We start from the raw sequence: 16,973 nt of genomic DNA, 5'->3' as shown, positions 1-16,973 counted from the left end.
TTGAGTCACCCTCAAAATTAAAGTGGAAAACCACACTACAGGCTGATCCAACTTTGATGTAATGTCCTTAAAACAAGTCAAAATGAGGCTCAGTAGTGTGTGTGGCCTCCACGTGCCTGTATGACCTCCCTACAACGCCTGGGCATGCTCCTGATGAGGTGGCGGATGGTCTCCTGAGGGATCTCCTCCCAGTCCTGGACTAAAGCATCCGCCAACTCCTGGACAGTCTGTGGTGCAACGTGGCGTTGGTGGATGGAGCGAGACATGATGTCCCAGATGTGCTCAATTGGATTCAGGTCTGGGGAACGGGCGGGCCAGTCCATAGCATCAATGCCTTCCTCTTGCAGGAACTGCTGACACACTCCAGCCACATGAGGTCTAGCATTGTCTTGCATTAGGAGGAACCCAGGGCCAACCGCACCAGCATATGGTCTCACAAGGGGTCTGAGGATCTCATCTCGGTACCTAATGGCAGTCAGGCTACCTCTGGCGAGCACATGGAGGGCTGTGCGGCCCCCCAAAGAAATGCCACCCCACACCATGACTGACCCACCGCCAAACCGGTCATGCTGGAGGATGTTGCAGGCAGCAGAATGTTCTCCACGGCGTCTCCAGACTCTGTCACGTCTGTCACATGTGCTCAGTGTGAACCTGCTTTCATCTGTGAAGAGCACAGGGCGCCAGTGGCAAATTTGCCAATCTTGGTGTTCTCTGGCAAATGCCAAACGTCCTGCACGGTGTTGGGCTGTAAGCACAACCCCCACCTGTGGATGTCGGGCCCTCATACCACCCTCATGGAGTCTGTTTCTGACCGTTTGAGCAGACACATGCACATTTGTGGCCTGCTGGAGGTCATTTTGCAGGGCTCTGGCAGTGCTCCTCCTGCTCCTCCTTGCACAAAGGCGGAGGTAGCAGTCCTGCTGCTGGGTTGTTGCCCTCCTACGGCCTCCTCCACGTCTCCTGATGTACTGGCCTGTCTCCTGGTAGCGCCTCCATGCTCTGGACACTACGCTGACAGACACAGCAAACCTTCTTGCCACAGCTCGCATTGATGTGCCATCCTGGATGAGCTGCACTACCTGAGCCACTTGTGTGGGTTGTAGACTCCGTCTCATGCTACCACTAGAGTGAAAGCACCGCCAGCATTCAAAAGTGACCAAAACATCAGCCAGGAAGCATAGGAACTGAGAAGTGGTCTGTGGTCACCACCTGCAAAACCAGTCCTTTATTGGGGGTGTCTTGCTAATTGCCTATAATTTCCACCTGTTGTCTATTCCATTTGCACAACAGCATGTGAAATGTATTGTCAATCAGTGTTGCTTCCTAAGTGGACAGTTTGATTTCACAGAAGTGTGATTGACTTGGAGTTACATTGTGTTGTTTAAGTGTTCCCTTTATTTTTTTGAGCAGTGTATAAGAGACTTTTAGGAGGTATTTTGAGCATGAAATAATCTTACTTCTAGTACAGCTATAGGTGGTAAGGACATAGTGATTTGAGGAAATCGAATAGGATGGTATAGAACCCTGAAACTCAACTCTAGACCTCGAAGCCAGATCCACTGGGACTGATTTAGACCTGGGACACCAGGTGTGTGCAATTCATTATCAGGTAGAACAGAAAACCAGCAGGCTCCGGACCTCGTAGGGTAAGAGTTGAGTACCCCTGGTATAGAGGATTATAGACCTATAGCAATCCCCTTTTAGACACATTATCAATGTGACTCTATGTCTAAGGGAATTGGAATTCAATCGGAAATTAAATCATGTTAAATTGTGATGTTTAACGTTTGAACTGAGCCCAGTTAGTCCAACTCTGCGCTATAGGCTGGCGTTGTGATTCGGGTGCTCTTGGACACACATGGCCCATGCAGGACAGGGGACCGACAGACACAGATCACTGTGACAGAAACACAGAAGAGTCACAGAAAAACCTTCTCAGTCTTAAGCGCTGTCAGGGTCCATGCTATAGCCTACAGCTGTCAGGGTCCATGCTATAGCCTACAGCTGTCAGGGTCCATGCTATAGCCTACAGCTGTCAGGGTCCATGCTGTAGCCTACAGCTGTCAGGGTCCATGCTATAGCCTACAGCTGTCAGGGTCCATGCTATAGCCTACAGCTGTCAGGGTCCATGCTATAGCCTACAGCTGTCAGGGTCCATGCTATAGCCTACAGCTGTCAGGGTCCATGCTATAGCCTACAGCTGTCAGGGTCCATGCTATAGCCTACAGCTGTCAGGGTCCATGCTATATCCCACAGCTGTCAGGGTCCATGCTATAGCCTACAGCTGTCAGGGTCCATGCTATAGCCTACAGCTGCACTCAAAATGTTTAGTTGAAACTTGCAATCCATGTTTGACTAATGGTTTGTAATAATAATAAACTTCACTTTATACTTTTAGTTAATGGTCTTCCTTGTTTCGAGATTCATTCCCCAAACGTTAGTTTAACCTTTTAGCATTAGTTAAAGGCAAGCTAGTACCCCCCCACTAGTATAACACACAGTTAAAACTGTTACAGGTTTGATCTGGCTCAACTGCATCACACCAATCTAACGCAATTAGACAAACACAGACATCGACAGGACACACACACACACACACACACACACACACACACATCAACCCTGTGGAGAGATGAACAGATCAGGAACCGTTCCCCTGCAACCGAGAGAGGGAGGGATAGGGGGTGAGGAGACACAAGGATGGAGGGATGAATAACAAACAGATGGATGGATGGATGGATGGATGGATGGATGGATGGATGGATGGATGGATGGATGGAGGACGTAGACATTGGGAGGCGTGGCTGGAACTCTGGCGAGACACACTGATTGGTGTGTGGTGGCAGCACACCCTAACATTTCATAGTAAGGGGGTAGGGGGTGGGGGAAGTTTGGTTGCAGTGTGAATAGTGGTGGTGGTAGTGATACAATCAGTTGGTTTGGTTCAGTGCTCAGTGTGTACAATGCAGTACGACGATGGTGATTTGAGTGACAGTGTGTGTTTATGCTCAGTGAGATATAGCTGATCTGGGACTAGTGGTGATTGACAAAGAGGTTCACGTCTCATGCAAATAAATGGGATTAACATGAAGCATTCTCACAGTATGTCAGTTAGGGCTGGTTTGCTGCCTGGTTTTCACTTGAATTTGGGTGGATTGGTTGTGTGCATCTATGCCACATGTCAGAGAGAGAATCTCTCAATAATCTATCTATCTACAGTGCATTCGGAAAGTATTCAGACCCCTTCCCTTTTTCCACATTTTGTTACGTTACAGCCTTATTCTAAAATGGTTTAAAAAACAAACATTTTCCTCATCAATCTACACACAATACCCCATAATGACAAAGCAAAAACATGTTTTTAGCGGGTCATGTTTCAGAGGACGCATGACTCGACCTTCGCGTCCTGAGCCCGTTGGGGAGTTGCAGTGATGAGACAAGATCATATTTGGATATCACTAAATTATTCTTTATTTTTACTATTTTTTACATTGTAGAATAAAAGTGAAGACATCAAAACTATGGAATCATGTAGTAACCAAATAACTTAAACAAATCAAATATTTCATATTTCATATTTGAGATTTGAGATTCTTCAAAGTAGCCACCCTTTGCCTTGATGACAGCTTTGCACACTATTGGAGATAAGAGAACCTACCAGAATGACAACCATCTTTGCAGCACTCCACCAATCAGGCCTTTATGGTAGAGTGGCCAGACAGAAGCCACTCCTCAGTAAAAGGCACATGACAGCCCATTTGGAGTTTGCCAAAAGGCACCTGAAGGACTCTCAGACCATGAGAAACAAGAATGCCAAGCGTCACATCTGGAGGAAACCTGGCACCATCCCTACGGTGAAGCATGGTGGTGGCAGCATCATGCTGTGGGGATGTTTTTCAGCGGCAGGGACTGGGAGACTAGTCAGGATCGAGGGAAAGATGAACGGAGCAAAGTACAGAGAGATCCTGGATGAAAACCTGCTCCAGAGCACTCAGGACCTCAGACTGGGGCGAAGGTTCACCTTCCAACAGGACAGCGACCCTAAGCACACAGCCAAGACAACGCAGGAGTGGCTTCGGGACAAGTCTCTGAATGTCCTTGAACCCGATCAAACATCTCTGGAGAGACCTGAAAAAGCTGTGCAGCGACGCTCCCCATCCAACTTGACAGAGCTTGAGAGGATCTGCAGAGAAGAATGGGAGAAACTCCCCAAATACAGGTAGGTCAAGCTTGTAGCGTCATACCCAAGAAGACTCAAGGCTGTAATCGCTGCCAAAGGTGCTTTAACAAAGTACTGAGTAAAGGGTCTGAGTACATATGTAATGTCATATTTCCATTTTTATTTTAAATAATTAAGCAAAAATGTCTAAAAACCTGTTTTTGCATTGTCATTATGGGGTATTGTGTGTAGATTGATGAGGGGGAAAAAACGATTTAATCAATTTTAGAATAAGGCTGTAACGTAACAAAATGTGGAAAAAGTAAAGGGGTCGGAATACTATCTATCTATCTATCTATCTATCTATCTATCTATCTATCTATCTATCTATCTATCTATCTATCTATCTATCTATCTATCTATCTATCTATCTATCTATCTATCTATCTATCTATCTATCTATCTATCTATCTATCAAATCTCCTTCCCAGTCCATGACTCAATACATTTAAAAATCTTAACTCGATCATTTATTGTTAAAACGAGAGGCTGCCTGGATCTTTAATTTTAAGACCCTTGCTCCTTTCGGTCTCAATGTAGACTTTGATTTGAAGCCATTCTTGTGATTATTGTGATTTAGCTATTCATTGTAAATGTTTGTAGGCCTATGTAGCCAAATTGTATCTATGATCATATGCTATCCATTCATGTTTTGTATATGTTCTATTTATATCTGTAAATTAACCAATGATGTCAAGCCACACCAGGCCATGATTACAGACACCTGTGTGTGTCCTTTGACACTATATAAACTAGTGACCCGCAGTGTTTGTCATTATACCCTGATGAAGACAGCTTGTCTGTCCAAACCTTGGTTATTAGGTTATTAAATTATTGCATCTGAGCTCCTAGAGTGTGAGGATCTCTTTTTCTTTTTCATGTGTTCTACTCCGCTAGCCAGCACCTCGCCTAAACAGGTGTTCTACTCCGCTAGCCAGCACCTCTCCTAAACAGGTGTTCTACTCTGCTAGCCAGCACCTCTCCTAAACAGGTGTTCTACTCTGCTAGCCAGCACCTCTCCTAAACAGGTGTTCTACTCCGCTAGCCAGCACCTCTCCTAAACAGGTGTTCTACTCCGCTAGCCAGCACCTCTCCTAAACAGGTGTTCTACTCTGCTAGCCAGCACCTCTCCTAAACAGGTGTTCTACTCTGCTAGCCAGCACCTCTCCTAAACAGGTGTTCTACTCCGCTAGCCAGCACCTCTCCTAAACAGGCAGGGACGGCCTGTTCAATAGGGCGATATGGGCGACGCACTGCCAAACGGGAAAAGGAAGTGATTTTTTTTCTAATCAATTATATCACGGCAACAGTAGTTATCAGTGTTGTAATCTATACGTCTGATCTGCCACAGTGCCACACTGCCACTAAATGTCGAATCAGGCTAAAGTCGTGCTTCAAATGGCTCCACCCCCTTTTGGGGAGATTTCAGTCAGATTGAAAATCGCCCAGAACTTCTGTCATAGACTCCCATGTAAAATCTATTTTTTTCAAATTTCAGAGCCTTCAATACAATCTCAATGGGTGTCTGTGGGCTTGCACTTACGCGCTTTCGTCATACGTTACGTAACCATGAACGTAACTGAGAAAAGAGTGGATTGTTTGAAAGAAGTTCCTTTTTGTCGGCGAACAAATGAAGATAAATTGGCAACGAAACAATTAGGACCTCCCAGACCAAATTTAATAATTCAACAGGTTTCTACTAAAGGCAGAAAGTCCTACACCCGAGGATTTTCCAAAAATTGGTACGAACGAAAAAAGACATTGCCACTCACTCAACTGGATGACGAGGGATACAGGCTAGCTGTCCGCCGCCACAACGATGAGGTTAGTGTTGATAATCACAAGTTTACTGGATGTGGATATGGTGTAATAAAGGCAGTTTATTCAGAGGTAAATATATCTGGAATCGCGTTCACGGACCCGTTCGTCAAACTCTTAGGGAGCTATAAATTAAGCCCCATTACTTACCATATCAGATAAGAGAAATTGCTGCAGCTACATATATTTTACATCCTGGCCCTACATAGTTCACTATTTGCATCACTTACCAAAATATTACATGTGGTCATATATGCTTGGAAAGTGGAGATGCCATAGAACGTCAAAAAAGTAAACATTGCTGGAGACACATTGCCGTTTTGGAGAAGACATCGCGTTTGCTAGCGAAGAGATTTGTTGTGGCAAATGAACTTGGGCTGGGAATTGCCAGGAACCTCACGATAAGATATATGCATCAGCATTGCGAGTCTCATGATTCTATACGTATTGCGATTCGATACTGTGATTTTATTGCGCACCATATGTCTGTTGCAGAGGGATCAGAAAGCCATGAGAACGAGTTTTGATCAGTCATGGAAATAAAAGTGCTGAAAACAAATTGGCTCCCAATGTGAAAAGATTGAGAACAAGCTATGAAGGAACAATAATGGTGTTTTGGTGCAGGTACAGCCAACTAGCGCTAAAATATTGCGATATTGTCAATACAGTATATCGTAAAGTATCACTATGTAACTCGATTTCTTTCACCCCAATCCCTCAAATTAACGGTAAATAACTGAATTGTTTGCCCCACATTTAGCTAAGATGATTAGCTAGCCAGCTAAAATGTTTTAGTTAGTTAGCAGTCGCATCTACAATAGTTTACTGTCCATAACATGTCTCCAAAAATGACGTGGTGTCTCCAATTGTGTTGACATTTTACAATTGCAATGCGCATCCATGAGTATCCACTTTCTGTAGCTCAGCTGGTAGAGCATGGTGCTTGTAACGCCAAGGTAGTGGGTTCGATCCCCGGGACCACCCATACACAAAAATGTATGCACGCATGACTGTAAGTCGCTTTGGATAAAAGCGTCTGCTAAATGGCATATTATTATTATTATTATTATTATTATTATTATTATCTGAAGAGAGCCCCGAAACATTGTGTGCAGACATTTTATGCAATAAATGAAGTAGGTTCAATCTAGTAGTTCTGATCTTCTGATTGGTCCTGATGAGTTGGGCGAGGTCCCCTGCAGGCTACTGTCACTGTTGCATTGGCTCTGAGTCGGGTTCTCTGTCTTCAAATGTTCAGCCTAAGAGAGGGGATTTTTGTGTGTGTGTGTGTGTGTGTGTGTTTAACAGTGATGATGTGTGTGTGTGTGTGTGTGTTTAACAGTGATGATGTGTGTGTGTGTGTGTTTGTGTGTGTGTGTGTCCTCAGAGCAAGAACTCGTGAGTTGGAAGAACTGAGAGGCCTATGGCGTGGGTGTTGTCCTTGGCCACCTGCTGACAAGGCTGACAAGATAGGACCCTTTTGTCCATTGTTATTGGATAGGAACAGAACTTATAACCAGCTCCTGACCTAAATAGATCTTAGCACAACATTTTACTCAACATATCATATTCCATATTCACTATAACAAATATATTTACTACGACATTAGCAAGAACCGCCACATCCTCAGCCGGCTAATCCAGTGTGTGAAGTTTTGCGGAGTGTTTGAGTTAGCTTTGCGAGGCAAAGATGAAACTGAGGGCTCCACCAACCCTGGTAAGCCAACACTTTTGAGATCAGTCAATAAATGCTTCTGGTATTGACTTATATGCTGCCCCTGTCTTCATGTTGTTGCTGGACATATCTTTTTTTAAATGTGTGTAGGTCACCTAAATCATCAGAAAAATTGCCCCTCCTGAGAATTTTTTCAGGAGCCGCCACTGTAAACAGGTGTTCTACTCCGCTAGCCAGCACCTCTCCTAAACAGGTGTTCTACTCTGCTAGCCAGCACCTCTCCTAAACAGGTGTTCTACTTCGCTAGCCAGCACCTCTCCTAAACAGGTGTTCTACTCTGCTAGCCAGCACCTCTCCTAAACAGGTGTTCTACTCCGCTAGCCAGCACCTCTCCTAAACAGGTGTTCTACTCCGCTAGCCAGCACCTCTCCTAAACAGGTGTTCTACTCCGCTAGCCAGCACCTCTCCTAAACAGGTGTGTGTTTCTTTCGCCTCCAAAATCTTAACTATAACATATACTCCAACAAGGAGGCTCTACACTTCAAAATGGCCAGAAAACCAGGCAGCAACGTTGGCTATCAGGTGATGGAGTGATCGATTCATAACATACCTGCTCTTCCAGGGGGGCCTGGGGGTCCGCTGCTACCCTTGGGCCCCTGGAGGGTCACACCTGGGGCACCAGGGGGCCCGATGCACCCGGGGGACCCAGGCAGGCCGGGGAAGCCCACCTCTCCCTTCTGACCAGAGAACCCAGGGTTACCTTGAAGACCAGGGGAGCCGAGATCTCCCTTAGCACCTGGAGGGGACAGACAGCAACAACACAGGGTCATTTCAGAATCAGAATCACTTTAATTTGCCAAGTACATTTACACATACTGGGAAATTGACTCAGTGAATGGACTCAGTGAATGGACTCAGTGAATGGACTCAGTGAATTGACTCAGTGAATGGACTCAGTGAATTGGTGCTGCCAGCAATAGACAAATTGTAAAGAGAATACAGATGGAATACAAACATTATACAGACAGTATATACAATATAAATACAGCAAACCAGATACATTGAACAATTGGTGTGGTGGGAGAGAAGTGTTGATTGAAGGATGTTGGTTGATGTAGAGTAGTAGTAGTAGTAGTAGTAGTAGTAGTAGTAGTAGTAGTAGCAGTAGTAGTGGTAGTAGCAGTAGTAGCAGTAGCAGAAGTAGTAGTAGTAGTAGTAGTAGTGGTAGTAGTAGTAGTAGTAGTAGTAGTAGTAGTAGTAGCAGCAGTAGTAGTAGTAGTGGTAGTAGCAGTAGTAGCAGTAGCAGAAGTAGTAGTAGTAGTAGTAGTAGTAGCAGTAGTGGTAGTAGTAGTAGTAGTAGTAGTAGTAGTAGTAGTGGTAGTAATAGTAGTAGTAGCAGTAGTAGCAGTAGCAGTAGTAGTGGTAGTAGTAGTAGTAGCAGTAGTAGTAGCAGCAGTAGCAGTAGTAGTGGTTGTTGTAGATATTTATTGATAAATAGATCAACTGATACCAATGGAGAATGCTATTTAAGTGTTATATGGTCTATAGTGGGTTTTCATCTATAGTTTCTTGGAGCTAGTGTATGGTGTGTATGGTGTGTGTATGCTGTGTGTATGCTGTGTGTATGCTGTGTGTATGCTGTGTGTATGGTGGGTACAATCAGGTGGGGTGACTCTCACCTGGTAACCCTGGGAGACCAGGAGAACCGGGGCTGCCGAAACCAGAAAGACCTGGAGGAGAAGATCATGGGAAAAAGAGGAGTGAGATTTAGACATCCAACTAATTATTTAACACATTTTTGAAGCATCTTCGTTTTCAAAGAGATTTGAAAGATAATAGTCATACCATTATACAAGTACATGGTCTAACTGCATAATATCACCATGACAAGCACAACTAAGTGATGAGAACCGTATCATGGGTAATGTAGTTTTCTTGTGTGACTACGCCACTTGCCTTGGTCTCCTTTGACTCCCGCTGGTCCAGGGATTCCGTTGCAACCTGCCTGACCCTTGTCGCCTGGGAACCCAGGTGATCCGGCTCGGCCATTCTCTCCCGGTCGGCCGGGGCCTCCGCCGGGACCGGGGTTACCAGGGGTACCATCCAGACCCTTAGGCCCGGGAATACCGGAACAACCTAAAGGATATTACCGGAAAGACAGACGGACAGATTTAATGACACAGGTAGATGGATTACAAATCAAATCAAATTACATTTTATTTGTCACATGCGCCGAATACAACAGGTGTAGACCTTACCGTGAAATGCTTACTTACAAGCCCTTAACCAGCAATGCAGTTGTAAGAAAATAGAGTTAAGAAAATATTGACTAAATAAACTAAAGTAAAAAATATATATACACTGCTCAAAAAAATAAAGGGAACACTTAAACAACACAATGTAACTCCAAGTCAATCACACTTCTGTGAAATCAAACTGTCCACGTAGGAAGCAACACTGATTGACAATACATTTCACATGCTGTTGTGCAAATGGAATAGACATCAGGTGGAAATTATAGGCAATTAGCAAGACACCCCCAATAAAGAAGTGGTTCTGCAGGTGGTGACCACAGACCACTTCTCAGTTCCTATGCTTCCTGGCTGATGATTTGGTCACTTTTGAATGCTGGCGGTGCTTTCACTCTAGTGGTAGCATGAGACGGAGTCTACAACCCACACAAGTGGCTCAGGTAGTGCAGCTCATCCAGGATGGCACATCAATGCGAGCTGTGGCAAGAAGGTTTGCTGTGTCTGTCAGCGTAGTGTCCAGAGCATGGAGGCGCTACCAGGAGACAGGCCAGTACATCAGGAGACGTGGAGGAGGCCGTAGGAGGGCAACAACCGCTATCTCCGCCTTTGTGCAAGGAGGAGCAGGAGGAGCACTGCCAGAGCCCTGCAAAATGACCTCCAGCAGGCCACAAATGTGCATGTGTCTGCTCAAACGGTCAGAAACAGACTCCATGAGGGTGGTATGAGGGCCCGACGTCCACAGGTGGGGGTTGTGCTTACAGCCCAACACCATGCAGGACGTTTGGCATTTGCTAGAGAACACCAAGATTGGCAAATTCGCCACTGGCGCCCTGTGCTCTTCACAGATGAAAGCAGGTTCACACTGAGCACATGTGACAGACGTGACAGAGTCTGGAGACGCCGTGGAGAACGTTCTGCTGCCTGCAACATCCTCCAGCATGACCGGTTTGGCGGTGGGTCAGTCATGGTGTGGGGTGGCATTTATTTGGGGGGCCGCACAGCCCTCCATGTGCTCGCCAGAGGTAGCCTGACTGCCATTAGGTACCGAGATGAGATCCTCAGACCCCTTGTGAGACCATATGCTGGTGCGGTTGGCCCTGGGTTCCTCCTAATGCAAGACAATGCTAGACCTCATGTGGCTGGAGTGTGTCAGCAGTTCCTGCAAGAGGAAGTCGTTGATGCTATGGACTGGCCCGCCCGTTCCCAAGACCTGAATCCAATTGAGCACATCTGGGACATCATGTCTCACTCCATCCACCAACACCACGTTGCACCACAGACTGTCCAGGAGTTGGCGGATGCTTTAGTCCAGGTCTGGGAGGAGATCCCTCAGGAGACCATCCGCCACCTCATCAGGAGCATGCCCAGGCATTGTAGGGAGGTCATATAGGCACGTGGAGGCCACACACACTACTGAGCCTCATTTTGACTTGTTTTAAGGACATTACATCAAAGTTGGATCAGCCTGTAGTGTGGTTTTCCACTTTAATTTTGAGGGTGACTCCAAATCCAGACCTCCATGGGTTGATAAATTTGATTTCCATTGATAATTTTTGTGTGATTTTGTTGTCAGCACATTCAACTATGTAAAGAAAAAAGTATTTAATACGATTATTTCATTCATTCAGATCTAGGATGTGTTATTTTAGTGTTCCCTTTATTTTTTTTAGCAGTGTATAATGAAAAAAAGAACACAATAAAATAACAGTAGCGAGGCTATATACAGGGGGTACCGGTACCGAGTCAATGTGCTGGTGTACAGGTTAGTCGAGGTTGTCACATGAAGACTCTGAAGAATACTCTATTCCTGGTTTTTCTACTAACCCAGCACTGGTGGTTAGACCGTAGCACCATATCCGTTAGTTACCGTAAGCGTACCTTGGAATCCTGGGAGGCCGGGGTCGCCTTTGGCTCCGGGGCAGCCGGGAAACCCTGGAAGACCTGGTGTTCCAGGAGTTCCTTTCACTCCGTTTTGTCCGGGGAATCCCGACTGACCGGGCTCACCCTGTGTGTGTGTGTGTGTGTGTGTGTGTGTGTGTGTGTGTGTGTGAGTGTGAGTGAGAGAGAGGAATAAAGTTAAATTATACAGTCATTTATCTAATATGATAGTTAAACTATCAGTACTAGCTCTACAACTACTGATAATAACGATAACAACTTTATCAATAAAGCACTTTTCTATATATTACAAATCTCATTCATAATGAGTAGACAGTTCACTACAAAATACTCAAATAACTCATCTAAACCTGGAGAGATAAAGATTCAAGCATAAAGGAACCTATGGTTCTATGCAGTTCTAGATGGTTCTGAAGTCAGTTCCATACCTTGGGACCTGTAGCTCCTGTGGCACCACATCCGGGGGAACCTGGGTCTCCTTTAGCTCCGGGGAATCCTGGTGCTCCTGAACTACCGGGTGCGCCCGACCAACCTGGCTGACCTGGTGTTCCTTTTGCTGCCGTGGGTCCTGTGACATCATCATAAATGGACAATAAGATTGGCGCAGTTGGCCAAATAGAGTTCATTCACAACACTCTAACTGTGATTAATCTATCAATCAGTTCACTGACAACACTAATTAACTATGATTAATTTAATAATCAGTGTACTGACAACATTAATTAACTGTGATTAATCTATCGATCAGTTCTCTGACAACACTAATTAACTGTGATTTATCTATCAATCAGTTCACTGACAACACTAATTAATATTGATTAATCTATCAATCAGTTCACTAACAACTGTCTAACTGTGATTAATCTATCAATCAGTTCACCGAGAACACTAATTAACTGTGATTCATCTATTAATCAGTTCACTGACAACACTAACTGTGATTCATCTATTAATCAGTTCACTGACAACACTCTAACTGTCATTCATCTATCAATAAGTCCACTGACAACACTAACTGTGATTAATCTATCAATCAGTCACTGACAACACTGATTAACTGTGATTCATCAATCAATGGATCGAACTGTATTTGTATACTTGTTTTTTCATCATTAAACTGTTACAGAACTACTGGACACACAGAAAAGTATTCAGGCATATCAGTTGATAAGGGGTTTATATCAACAGGAGAGTGTTAGAGGAGGTTTGAGAGTGGCCAAGTCTAAGGGGTTATGGGGAGTCTTTAAACACATTTTATATAATGTTTATTTATTCATTTCAGTGAATAAAACATAAGAGCGACAAGAAAATAAACAAAACATGGTGGTGCAGAGGGGATATGGGGATTTATACAGAGGGGATATGGGGATTTATACAGAGGGGATATGGGGATTTATACAGAGGGGATATGGGGATTTATACAGAGGGGATATGGGGATTTATACAACATTATGGTGATGATATGGGGATTTATACAACATGGTGGTGGGGATATGGGGATTTATACAATATTATGGAGGGGATATGGGGATTTATACAACATTATGGAGGGGATATGGGGATTTATACAACATTATGGAGGGGATATGGGGATTTATACAACATTATGGAGGGGATATGGGGATTTATACAACATTATGGAGGGGATATGGGGATTTATACAACATTATGGAGGGGATATGGGGATTTATACAACATGGTGGTGATGATATGGGGATTTATACAACATGGTGGTGCAGAGGGGATATGGGGATTTATACAACATGGTGGTGCAGAGGGGATATGGAGATTTATACAACATTATGGTGATGATATGGGGATTTATACAACATTATGGTGATGACATGGGGATTTCTACAACATTATGGTGATGATATGAGGCTATACAACATGATGGTGATGATATGAGGTTATACAACATGTTGGTGATGGTGATATGAGGCTATACAACATGATGGTGATGATATGGCGATTTATACAACATGATGGTGATGATATGAGGCTATACAACATGATGGTGATGATATGAGGCTATACAACATGATGGTGATGATATGAGGTTATACAACATGATGGTGATGATATGAGGTTATACAACATGATGGTGATGATATGAGGCTATACAACATGATGGTGATAATATGAGGCTATACAACATGATGGTGATGATATGAGGCTATACAACATGATGGTGATGGTGATGATATGAGGCTATACAACATGATGGTGATGATATGAGGTTATACAACATGATGGTGATGATATGAGGCTATACAACATGATGGTGATGATATGAGGTTATACAACATGATGGTGATGATATGAGGCTATACAACATGATGGTGATAATATGAGGCTATACAACATGATGGTGATGATATGAGGCTATACAACATGATGGTGATGGTGATGATATGAGGCTATACAACATGATGGTGATGATATGAGGCTATACAACATGATGGTGATGATATGAGGCTATACAACTTGATGGTGATGATATGAGGCTATACAACATGATGGTGATGATATGAGGCTATACAACATGATGGTGATGATATGAGGTTATACAACATGATGGTGGGGATATGGGGTTATCGGCTGGCTGACACCCACCTGGGAAGCCCATCTCTCCCATGTTGCCTTTAGGTCCTTGGCTTCCTCGTGAGCCTGATACTCCGGGGATGCCCATGTCTCCTTTGGGACCTGGAGATATTACGTAAAGATTGGTGAATAATCAATCCATGACATTAGAGGTCTCGTTTGGGACCTGAGCATAATGGAAAGAGGATGTTAGGAGTGATTGTTCAGTAGGGGACATTACGGAGAACATTATGGAGCTCAATGACAACTTGAGATAGAGGTATTTTATAAGCCCATGTGGGTTGGACGTATCTGAAGATGCAAGACACTCTAATAATTAAATAATTAACATGTGAATGGCTCATTGAAGTCAACAGGAAACGTTATCAAGTGAGATCTCTAGGTAGGATGACTGTACTATAGGATGACTGTACTATAGGATGACTGTGCTATAGGATGACTGTACTATAGGATGACTGTCCTATACCTTGAGGTCCAGGTAACCCAGGTCTTCCATCCTGTCCTGGTATACCAGCGTCTCCAGGGAGACCGGAAATACCCTTGTGACCCGGCTGACCTCCCAAACCTACTCAGCACAGACAGGATGGTTAGACAGTCAGACAGACAGATATACAGACAGACAGACAGACAGGACAATGTTTCAGCCATAGCAGCAAACATATCAAACAAGTGTTATCTTGACTGAGTGTAAGAGAACATTCCCAAGAGAAGCTATGTCTTTCTTCTACACTGGGGAAAACTTCTACATTCGTAACGCTTGCAGAGGTGCCTTGATTTGTTTTGGGAGTGCCCAGTGGAGCACCATTGGGCACCCCTTTATTTACTAAAATGCTTCATTTTATAGTAATTATGATCATGACAGATAGATAGAAAGACAGACTGGCCGACAAACAGACGTACCTGGTTCTCCTGCATCTCCCTTGGCTCCCTTGAATGAAATGTTAAGGATGCTGGGACCTGGGAGTCCTATGAGACCGGAGTCTCCCCTGTCTCCTTTCAGACCCGGAGAGCCGAGTCCACCTGGTCGCCCTGGGAAACCATCATCACCTGGAGGATGGAGACACTCAGGGTCAGAGTGTTTATTATCCAATACACATAGAGTACTAATATGTGTGTGCTTATGTGTTTGTGGTTTCCTTATAGCTAATGCAGCAGATGTTTTGGACTCGTTTGTTTGATTGTAAGACCTGACATCTGTGTGATCTTGGTAATATGTGGATCTATTGCGACTGTTGTCCTACAGCTCCATGGTGTATATAGTAGCAGTACCTTTAGGTGTGTGCGCGTGTGTGTGTGCGTGTGTGTGTGGGTGTGTGTGTGTGTGTGTGTGTGTGGTTGCCTTTAGGTCCAGGGAAGCCAGGCCCTCCAGGGTTGCCAGGGGATCCCAGAGATCCAGGAGCTCCCATCACACCCATGTCTCCTTTACCACCTGTTGAGAGAGAGAGAGAGAGAGAGAGAGAGAGAGAGAGAGAGAGAGAGAGAGAGAGAGAGAGAGAGAGAGAGAGAGAGAGAGAGAGAGAGAGAGAGAGAGAGAGAGAGAGAGAGAGAGAGAGAGAGAGAGAGAGGGGACAGGTAAGTTAGGGACTTTGGGAAAAGTTATCACCTTACTGGAAGTCAAAAATGGAGCAACAAGCATGATATGTAGACAGTCAGTCAAAAAACGTCAAACAGAAAATAAAGACAGATAAAATAGAGAGAGAGGAGACAGGTTACACATCTTCTGACTGGCATCTTCCCATCAACACAGGTTAAACATATTCTGACTGGCATCTTCCCATCAACACAGGTTACACATCGTCTGACTGGAATCTTCCCATCGACACAGGTTACACATATTCTGACTGGCATCTTCCCATCAACACAGGTTACACATCGTCTGACTGGCATCTTCCCATCAACACAGGTTAAACATCTTCTGACTGGCATCTTCCCATCAACACAGGTTAAACGTATTCTGACTGGCATCTTCCCATCAACACAGGTTAAACATCTTCTGACTGGCATCTTCCCAACAAAACAGGTTAACATCTTCTGACTGGCATCTTCTCATCAACACAGGTTAAACATCTTCGGACTGGCATCTTCCCATCAACACAGGTTAAACATCTTCTGACTGGCATCTTCCCATCAACACGGGTTAAACATCTTCTGACTGGCATCTTCCCATCAACACGGGTTAAACATCTTCTGACTGGCATCTCCCATCAACACAGGTTAAACGTATTCTGACTGGCATCTTCCCATCAACACAGGTTAAACATCTTCTGACTGGCATCTTCCCAACAAAACAGGTTAACATCTTCTGACTGGCATCTTCTCATCAACACAGGTTAAACATCTTCGGACTGGCATCTTTCCATCAACACAGGTTAACATATTCTGACTGGCATCTTCCCATCAACACAGGTTAAACATCTTCTGACTGGCATCTTCCCATCAACATAGGTTAAACATCTTCTGACTGGCATCTTCCCATCAACACAGGTTAAACATCTTCTGACTGGCA

The 16,973-nt window shown here is 44.4% G+C and overlaps 1 protein-coding gene across 1 annotated transcript in view; it reads right to left on the bottom strand.

Annotated features, from left to right (window-relative positions):
* LOC311112684 (uncharacterized protein) overlaps positions 1–16,973 on the bottom strand; it is a gene marked incomplete at both ends in the record, with an annotated part of 156,042 nt that overhangs the window by 12,305 nt on the left and 126,764 nt on the right. Inside the window, 9 exon segments of the mRNA XM_084155817.1 lie at positions 8,323–8,508; positions 9,392–9,442; positions 9,669–9,848; positions 11,843–11,972; positions 12,292–12,431; positions 14,480–14,569; positions 14,934–15,032; positions 15,368–15,514; positions 15,807–15,896. Coding sequence (XP_084011943.1) covers positions 8,323–8,508; positions 9,392–9,442; positions 9,669–9,848; positions 11,843–11,972; positions 12,292–12,431; positions 14,480–14,569; positions 14,934–15,032; positions 15,368–15,514; positions 15,807–15,896 — 1,113 coding nt within the window.

This window comes from Coregonus lavaretus (genome assembly GCF_964263955.1).
Source record: "Coregonus lavaretus genome assembly, chromosome: 39".
Classification (NCBI taxonomy): domain Eukaryota; kingdom Metazoa; phylum Chordata; class Actinopteri; order Salmoniformes; family Salmonidae; genus Coregonus; species Coregonus lavaretus.
Note: the sequence above shows the minus strand (reverse complement) of the source record. Positions and strands in the feature narration are given on the sequence as shown.